Below are 9,763 nucleotides of genomic sequence, written 5' to 3'. Positions count from 1 at the left end.
ACCCTTAACCTGTGAGGTCAAAGCAGGTCACAGGTGAGGTCCTCGGGAACAGGGCTGCATTCAGTTTCAACGTGCCATTAAAAAGTCGTGTTTTTGTACAAATGAGCGGTTTTCTCCTCGGCACACGCTGCTGAAAATCCTCTGTCTAAATGTTTGATGTTCCCTTTGGTATTACCACCAGTGCCTCCAACAGCTTCAAACACTGGAATCTTGCAAAGTAAAATTCTCCGACGTTACAGCGAGCGTTTTCATTCACAGTATCCTCGGTGTCCGTCTGTTTGTCTCTTCAGCATGTCGGCTGTTCTGAAGTAGCTCTTGTAACTGCATATTGTGCCTATCATGTCAAATGATACGATCAAGCCCTGGCAGACTGAATTCATGGATGACAAGACTGCAACTCCTCCGACAGCAGAAGAATTCTCAGGGGACCAACCCTTACCGGCTGGCTTTGTGTTATAGCCCTCAAAAGGGGGCCAGTAGGAAGACAGCCGAGGGTTGTGACCCCGTCATATTTTGCCATCTGATTGATTGATTGATCTTCGGAAACCCACCGGAGTCTTCTCATTGGTGCAACATAAGCAGATTACTGTACTATGATGCTATTGTATACATCACTGTGTTACCTGATCAATAAAAGCGGGCAGAAGCGCTGTAATGTGTGAGTTTGTGAGGAAAGCAAGCACTGAAAGTCTGGCTGATGCCAAAAAAGCTCCAGAGGTGTTAAGTGTCTCCTGCAACACGGTCTTTTCCTTCAAGTTCATCCCCCTCTGCACTCGCCCAGCAAATCAATTTTACCTGATGCACCGATCTTTGCCTTGATTGTAATTCTCTGTGCAACGATTATTCCCATCTATTTTTCTTTTTTTTTTTCAATAAAAATGTGTCCTGTTCTGACAAACGAGACATTTTATTAGTTGTGAATGATAGGATTTTGTGTCCTTGTAAATGCTGTAGACATGTATGAGGATTTTTTTTTTTTTTTTTTTTTAATGAAAGTGCCCTTGTCGTCGTACTCATACTGTATACAAACACCCACACACGCTTAAATGCACGCTTGCAAACAGGCGTTTGGAACATGCTGGCCATGTTGGGCTGTCTGACGAGCTATCTGACTTTGGCAGTCCTGGAGCAGACTCTTGCCTAATATTGATTGGCTTGTCTGTGTGGAGACAGATGAATGCATTAGTACCCAGCTCACCCTGCCACTGGAAATATATTAAGTTCATGTATTAGGCACCCTGTCTGGTTACCATGGAGATGCACCGGGAGTGAGGGACTGGGGAGGAGGGGTCTGGTGGGTTGGGGGGTTGGAGTGGGGGGGGGGGGGGGGGGGGGGGGGGGGGTAGGGGGAGAGGATGGGAGAGGAGTGGGGGATACAGGATGTGATGAGGCAGGAGGCTTGATTTGTAGTCCTACACTCGCTTCTTCTTCTCTCTCTCTCTGTCACACATGTCCTCTCTTGCCTCTTTCATCCCATCTCTCTGTCCTCTTCCTCTTCACTTGTCTTCCGCCTCTCTTTGTTTCTTTACTTTTTCCGTTCATGTTCTGCCACCTCTGTCGTCTTGCATTCTTTCACCCCACTCACACACCTCCCTCAAAAAAAAAAAAAAAAAAAAAATCAGCTCCTGGAGCAAGGATTGGCACTTTCTCTGCTGCTCATTATCCTATTGATTTTAGTGTCCTCTGCCGCTCTGCGTTTTTATCCCGCTTTTTCTACTTGGCTTTCATTCTCAGTTTCCCCATCTCCAGACCACCAGTTAGACTTTATCCTTTATATATTTCTCTTGGGTTTTCTTGCAGACAGGCTTCCCACTTTATCCCTCTACGTACATAAGCATTTAACTCTCTCTTCATCTGCCCCACTCCCTTCCCCCTCCCTCCTTGGCTCACTCCATCTCTGTGCTCTGCAGTAAAACTGGTGCATTGAGGCAGCAGGAAATGGGGACTAGAGACAATAGAATGGAGGGAAGTAGAGGGGAGGCTGTGATGCTCTCCTCTCACACCGAAGCATGTTGAGAAAATGTGAGCAGGATACATTCAAAATCCCACTCTTTATTTAACTCGGGATATGAGGCGCTAGGCTCTACTGTGGACAACAAATCCATAGGAAGAGCTCTGATTACAGCAGCTTCTCATGGACTGTAAAAGCTTGGAATTCCCCACCTTCTTAGCCACCATGATGTCATGCTTTCATTTTCTTTTTAAATTCAAAAAATGCAAAAATTGCAAAGTGAAAATGTGGAAGCTTGTTTTGTGGGTCTTAGGAGTTAGCTCGCTGTTCTGCCGTTCTCTGAGCTGTTATCAGTGCTTCGTGGATGTGCAGGACAGTCTTCGGCTGTGTTGGGGTCACGTTTTGACCGAGCACAATGTTAGGAATGTTGACTCTTGCTTTAGGAAACTGGACCACATATTTAACAACAATGACAGAGTAATTGAAGCTGGCAGAGTAGGTGAGGAAGAACTGATCGAGCGCTTTCAGATTTTTCTTACAATGTTTCCCTATTTTGTCCTCATGACACACAAACTCATGATGATTAAGGGCATTCACCTGAAAGTAAATCAATAGCAGCAACACATACTGGACATATGCAGGTATGAACAGTAAGGGAGTTGGATGTGATCATGTGATAGGCGTGCATCTTGCAGGAAAAGGCTTTGATGAGCAGCTGAAGAAGATTCTGGATGTGGAGATCTTGTCCCTGGTGGAGGAGTTTGACAAGAAGCTGAATAAAGGTAGGTAGCCACTTGCCTTGTTATCCACCTCACTATGCAAGTAAATTAGTCTCAGAGCCTCTGAATTGTTAAATAAGGCCAAGAATGAGAGATTCAAAATGACGCCCTACAGCACACATTTCAGCAAGATATGTTGAGCCAAATATTTCTGTCTTCTTCTTCCTCCTCCTCCTCCTCCTCCTTACCATCCATCAGATACAGTATATGAGGAAAGGTTGCAGACAGCAGCAGACAATTTCATTGCAGCTGCCTCCAAACTGCCTAGAGGTGAGACATGTTCCCTTCCCCTCTCCTTCATCTTTTCATCTGTAGTGAGGCCTATATTAGGCCATTACATCTCCCTCAGATCGTGATTAGGACACCAGTTACTCTCACAGCTTTGCAAATTGGTGTGAAAAAAAAAAAAATCTAGGCTTAATTGAGTAATTTAAGTTAACTAAACCTGTGATAACTGTTCTGCATTTTTCTTTTCACAGTCTCTGGATGTTTCCCACCATGCGGTTAGTTCTTTCATTACATTTCATTTATAATTTGACAGTATGCATGATGCTGGAAAAAAAGCATCTTAAGTTGCGACTACAATTAACAGCAGGTTAATTTGTTAGGTGCAGGTGTAACAGCAACATATATCAATATTCAATATTTCTGTCTGTATACGAGGCTATTTCTTCAGAGGTATTGTCCATGTGGTGTTAGTTTTATATTGTTGGGTCCATTAGGTTTTCAGAAAGACGGTGCCGTATACAACTGTATTACTTGCCAGTACGACTCCTGTGAGTTCCCTCTTGACTGTCCAGGTGAGCACTAATTATGTCTTCATCACACTTGAGTCAAAAAAAAAAAAAAAAAAATACTGTATTACTGATTCCGTTACATCACCATTTTCAACTGAAAAAAATTATGGGATACTAATCCAGACTTGACACAGTCTTACATAACTGTATTTTCACCTTCACAAGCATCCACTTGGTGCTTTTGATCCTTGAAATGCTCTTAGCAGAAAGTCGGGATTTGAAAAAGAGACCGAGGCTAGGTTTTATTTTCACACATAATATCTTTTGCACCAAGCCCCAAAGGTACTCTTTAAGTCCTTGGCTTCTTTATGCAAGGTGACAGTTGACTCCCACACACCATGGTATTCGTATCAACCCTGTACAGCACAGTCACTGTTTAGCATATCATCACTTTTACTCCACTCCTCAGAGACTGGGCTTAAGTATTATCATTAGGAGGGCTCAGACGGCAAGAGCTGCACCCCTGCGAATGTTTTGTGTGCATGTGTGTGCGTGCGTGCCTGTGTGTATGTATGTGTGGGTGGGTACATGTTTGTTTCAGTTAAAGAAATCAAAGCACTGGAAAACAACAGGGCCAGGATGTGGTGTGATGTGCCGTTTGCCTTACCTCACAACATCGAGGTGATCTGGAGGTTCGCAGCAGAGGTACGCCTGACTGCTAGGCATGGCTAACCATTCAGGGCCACTGCTACAACAATTCTGGGACACGTCTTTCTAGGTCTGTCTTTCTCTACAAAGGAAACTGCAGTCCTCTTCAAGCAGGCTACAGGACACACACACATACACAAGTCAACATTCATGGAAATTATGCAACATAATTTAATTGGTAACTTCCAATACTGATACTGTAAGTTTAAAGTGCTAGTCGGGGTGTTTGCTTCTCTGTATGAGTGTAGTAGATCCTCCAAGGTTGACCCGCCAGCTGCTTCCTTGAGAACAAGAGTCTCACCGCAACTGTTCTTCTCCAAAATGAATAAATTGTACCTGGCCCAGCAAACAACACGATTTGGAACGGTGACCCAAAGCTGAAAAAATGTTTTGAAGGATGCACAACGCTGCTTTGTTTGGGATTCATTACTGCTGTTCTTTTCCCGCCCTCTTGCTCGCTAACCAGTGGAACTATTTTGTTTCTGTATTACGACACAACGGCTTCACCAACCAGGTGTCATAGCAAACATACAGTGCAAAGGGGAGCTGTTGTATAACGATACCAAAACCAACCAGTTCCACTGGTTAGTGAGCAAGAAAAGAGCGTCAATTATGGATACCCAAAAAAAAAAAAAAAAACCTGTGCATCCTGCAAAACTTTTTTTTCTCAGCTTTGGGTCACCACACAAAATAGAGTTGTTGGCTGGGCCAGGTACATTCATTTTGGAGAAGACCAGTCTCTTTGAAGCACTCATTCTTGTGAAAGGGAAAGAGTTGATGGACCCAACTTGGTGGACCAATTATACTTGTATGCATTAGCAAATACCACTATATGGGTAAGAGCCTGCACTATCACTTTAAGACCAATGCTCAGTAGTTTTCAAATAAATTCATTCTGTATTAATAACAGAATGGCAGATATAAGGATTTTAAAGGTGAAAATAGGTTTGTCTTGTTCCTAGTCTTTTAACAACACAAAAAATGGCATGGATCACATCATTGATCCATTCCAGTTGAATACACTGCAAAAACTCAAAATCTTACCAAGATTATTTGTCTTATTTCAAGTCAAAAATGTCTTATTACTAGTCAAAATATCTCATAACACTTAAAATAAGACATGATCACCTCAGAAGTAACTTGTTTTTAGAGAACTGTCTCTTGTTTCAAGTGAAAATTAGCTTGAAACAAGTGAAAAATTGTTTGTTTAATTGGCAAAGTTTGTTTCTTGTTTCTAGCTAATTTTCACTTATTTCAAGTGAATTTTCACTTTTTCCACTGGCAAATTTTGCCAATGAAACAAGCAAATTTGCACTTGTTTCATGTGAATTTTCACTTGAAACAAGTGAAAATTGTCTAAAAACAAGTTATTTCTGAGGTGATCATGTCTTATTTTAAGTGTAATTAGATATTTTGACTAGAAATAAGACATTTTTGACTTAAAATAAGACAAATACTCTTGGTAAGATTTTGCGTTTTTGCAGTGTATAGTTCAGAAATGTCAGAGGTGCAGCCCGTGGGCCACAAGCACATCTCGTCTGGCCCCCAAGATGGTTTGGAGGGAAAAGGAGAAAAAACAAACAATGTGTAAGAAGAAAAATAAGAGGTTTTTATGGTAAATTGATAGATTAATGAGCAATGATAAATTAAGTAGAATCAGCTAGAAGTAAAGGAACCAGCAGGCTAGTTGTTGCTCTGAGCATTGTTGTGTTGTGTTAGTTAAGCAAACATGCATCAAAAAAGCAAAAGGTTGACATATAGCAAATAGCCAAATAGCAATGACAAATAGCCTGCATGCTATATTTGCTGCATTTCTTTCCTCTGTTGTTTCTGTAATTCTACATTATGTGTTATTTTCATTGCCAGCATGTGATTTCTCATTGACTGGTAGGTTCTAAATTGGCTGATTTAAAGTAATAAATCAGAAAATATGTCTTGACTTGAGTCATACTGATGTTAGGTCTCATTTTAACAAAGTGGCCCGCTACCTGATATGAGTCTGCCACCCCAGGTAAAGGCCAAGCTTGTTTCCTTGGCAGGTGAAGAGCCAGCAGGTGGATCAGTTTACAGAGGTGACGGTCGGGGTGGACAGACTCTACTCCATCCCCAAAGCCAGTTTGCATCATCACGGCACCTACCAGTGTGAGATCTACGAAGGCCAGCGCTCCATTGTCAGACTGTACTTCTACCTCACAGGTACCAAGAGAAACCACTGGCTTGATGATAGTTACACCATATTATCAGAAATAATTTCAACTCAGGTATCTTAATTGTTACTTAACAAAAAAAAAAATCACTTTCCCCAAATGATCCTTGATGTTGTTCATTTGTGTTCACATTCTGCTTTCCCTCAACCACACGCCTCCTTCCCATCTCCCTCCATCTTTCTTTCCAAGTGACACCCCAGGTTGTGGTAGGCCACTCGGAGCTGCAGGAGATATTCGACCTGTCTCTGCTCCCAGGAGGGCGGATGGTCCCCGCGCCTGGTGGTCCTCCCGATTCCCCGTCCCTCCTCCCCTCGCCTGCGCTTCTCACTGCCTGTCTGACTGCTTTGCTGCTGCTGCTGCTCCTGTCCCTTGGGTAATACAGAGCTATTATTTGCACAATTTGAGACATATATTGCAAAGAGACAGGGACATGCATACTTTTCCAATGAATTCAAGATGTCCCTAGCTATTAGGCATACACGGCTAAAAGGACAGCATATTAAGAGGTTGTAGTGTGGTATCACATCGTCTACTTTGTCTCTGGCCATCGCAGGGCTCTGTACTTGGGGTCAAGAGTGGCGAGCACCAGTGATGGTGAACACACTGATGGAGATGAAGAGTCGAGATGCCCAGTTAGGGAGATATATATGGTGCAATAAAGCCATATCATCAAGCCTATGCTCATCCACTGAAGGTTACGTCATAGCTTAACAGAAACCTGTATTCAACACCTTCCACCACTAGAGGGCAAAACACACTTCTTTATCACAAGTGTCCAGTCCATATGCAGCTTATGCCTTGAAACTTTTTGCATTCTGTTTCTTTACTCACAAAATTGAAAAGTGGTCTTGGAAAACTTTTTTATATTACAGTATGCCATATGTGGAGGGGGACAAAAATGTTGGAGTGACTTCATGGGGAGACAAGGAAGCTGGGCAGGGTTCTTGTGGGTACCTGACATGGGTGAGGGGGAGGACATATGCCCCCCACTTCTGTAACCTGTCCCTTCTGTCCCCCGTACTTTATCCCATCTGCAAATTGTCAGGGTTCATCCAGTTACTAAATAGTTCACCCTCTTTTCACCCTTTTCTAATTAATTTTAACTTATTGTGAAAGGTGCATTTAGCCTTTTAAAACCTGAGCACCCTAAATTAGCGAGAAAATGACCAGAAAATGACCACAAAAAAACTAAAGAAAAAGTGAAAAAAAAATACAAGAAATGTATTTAGTTACTACAGTGTGTATTTAAAATGAAATTACCATTTTTTTTCCCCAAAAGCTTCAAATGACAAATAAAAGGGAAGTGAAGTGAATTAAGTGAGGTGAAGGGAGCATGAGGGGTAAACTGACTGGACTGAGGCTTGGGCATTGCAGGGTGGCTTAGGGTGGCTTGGTGTTTGGATGGGAAATGGAAAAGGTTGCCGGTTAAAGGACTGAGTGAATCATGATGCTGCTATCAGGGGTAAATGTCACTTCCTGACTTCCTGATATGGTGGTTAATCTGTTCCTTAAGAATTTCACCTGATTTGGAGAAATTGAAAGCAAAAGTCAAATAACTCAGAAGATAAAACACTTTCTATGCCTCCAAATGGCCTGTATTGAAGGATGTAGGCTTAGCAGCGTCAACTAGCCGTCGGGGCCTCTTGTTCTAGTTTACAGGAACGAAGCAATAACATGCAGACGATGCTTAGTCTGACAGGAAGCAAAAACAGAAGAGGAAAATATTTCATTTTAATTTGTGCCATGCATTCTTACTATTACATTTGCACTGTGGCTCAAAGCAACAGTGGCATCAGAGCTCTGATCCAGGAACGTTTTGGTTGCTTTTTTCAAAGCCAAAGACAGCAAAGCCCAAAACAAGTCAAGAGAAACAAACAAGATTATTATTATTATTATTTTAGAATGAACAAATAGCAATAATGATTATATTTATCTAAGAACATGACACTGTTGTCATAAATTCCCTATCATGTTCATTGCCAGAGTGAACATTCAAAACCAAATGCCTCGCTAGAATGTCTGCTGTGGTGTAGGTCATGTCAGGTGATGATTGTAACCACATTAACCATATCAGCAGGAATGAGACCTGAAATATGAATTTAAAAAAAAAAAAAAAAAAAAAAAAAAAAAATCCTTTATGGTCAATTAAAATAAAGAGTAGAACACTTGCTATGTAGTTTAAACTTAGTATCTACATTTTGGCCACTTAAACTGTTAGAATAATACTACATTTTTATTTTGAGAGTCTTAAGACACATGTAGACTCCTGCTGTACTCCACTGGTTCTTATACACAGGCTTTCAGGGCTTCAAAGGGCAGGTGTGAAGCTGCTGTTGCTGATAGTCCATATTCACAAACATACACACACTGGTGATTCAACTTGGAGGTTGAGGAGCAAGATATGGGACTGGAGGGGCGTGGCAGTGCAGGAGGTCATTGTTCTCTCAGGAAATGGTAAGAAGGAGAGAAAATGAGGATTAGGATGGCAGATATACAGTGGAGGAAATAATTATTTGATCCCTTGCCGATTTTGTAAGTTTGCCTACTGACAAAGAAATGAACACTCTATAATTTTAACGGTAGGTTTATTCTAACAGTGAGAGATACAATACCAAAAAGAAAATCCAAAAAATCACTTAATATAAAAAACATAAACTGATTTGCATTTCATTGAGTGAAATAAGTATTTGATCCCCTAGCAAAACATGATGTAGTACTTGGTGGCAAAACCCTTGTTGGCAAGTAAAGAGGTCAGACATTTTTTGTAGTTGATCACCAGGTATACACACACATCAGGAAGAATTTTGGTCCACTCCTCTTTGCAGATCATCTCCAAATCCTTAAGGTTTCGAGGCTGTCATGTGGCAACTTGAAGCTTCAGCTCCCTCCACAGATTTTCTATGGGATTAAGGTCTGGAGACTGGCGAGGCCACTCCATGACCTTAATGTGCTTCTTCTTGAGCCACTCCTTTGTTGCCTTGGCCGTATGTTTTGGGTCATTGTCGTGCTGGAAGACCCATCCACAACCCATTTTCAGTGTCCTGGCAGAGGGAAGGAGGTTGTCACTCAGGATTTTGCGGTACATGGCCCTGTCCATCCTCCTGTCGATGCGGTGAAGTCGTCCTGTCCCCTTGGCAGAGAAACACCCCCAAAGCATAATGTTTCCACCTCCATGCTTGATGGTGGGGATGGTGTTCTTGGGGTCATAATCAGCATTTATCTTCCTCCAAACACGGCGAGTTGAGTTGATGCTAAAGAGCTCAATTGTGGTCTCATCTGACCACAGCACCTTCTCCCAAGCATTCTCTGAATCATTCAGGTGTTCATTGGCAAACTTCAGATGGGCCTGTACATGTGCCTTCTTGAGCAGGGGGACCTTGC

The 9,763-nt window shown here is 42.1% G+C and overlaps 1 protein-coding gene across 1 annotated transcript; it reads left to right on the top strand.

Annotated features, from left to right (window-relative positions):
• The first annotated feature begins 2,236 nt into the window (after window positions 1-2,236).
• Window positions 2,237-7,041, top strand: spaca6 (sperm acrosome associated 6). Its single transcript, XM_030072099.1, has 9 exons — window positions 2,237-2,450; window positions 2,647-2,733; window positions 2,929-3,000; window positions 3,210-3,233; window positions 3,453-3,530; window positions 4,069-4,172; window positions 6,215-6,371; window positions 6,572-6,755; window positions 6,936-7,041. Exons 1-9 carry the CDS (start codon window positions 2,237-2,239, stop codon window positions 7,039-7,041), a joined length of 1,026 nt encoding a protein of 341 aa, XP_029927959.1.
• Window positions 7,042-9,763: the final 2,722 nt, after the last annotated feature.

Source organism: Myripristis murdjan, chromosome 16, assembly GCF_902150065.1.
Source record: "Myripristis murdjan chromosome 16, fMyrMur1.1, whole genome shotgun sequence".
NCBI lineage: Eukaryota > Metazoa > Chordata > Actinopteri > Holocentriformes > Holocentridae > Myripristis > Myripristis murdjan.
Note: the sequence above shows the minus strand (reverse complement) of the source record. Positions and strands in the feature narration are given on the sequence as shown.

Coding starts and splice junctions, on each gene's coding strand:
- spaca6 (XM_030072099.1), top strand. CDS start 2,237: ATGTGGAAGCTTGTTTTGTGGGTCTTAGGAGTTAGCTCGCTGTTCTGC. Junction 3,001..3,209: donor TGCCTCCAAACTGCCTAGAG/GTGAGACATGTT, acceptor TTCTTTTCACAG/TCTCTGGATGTTTCCCACCA. Junction 3,531..4,068: donor GTTCCCTCTTGACTGTCCAG/GTGAGCACTAAT, acceptor TGTTTGTTTCAG/TTAAAGAAATCAAAGCACTG.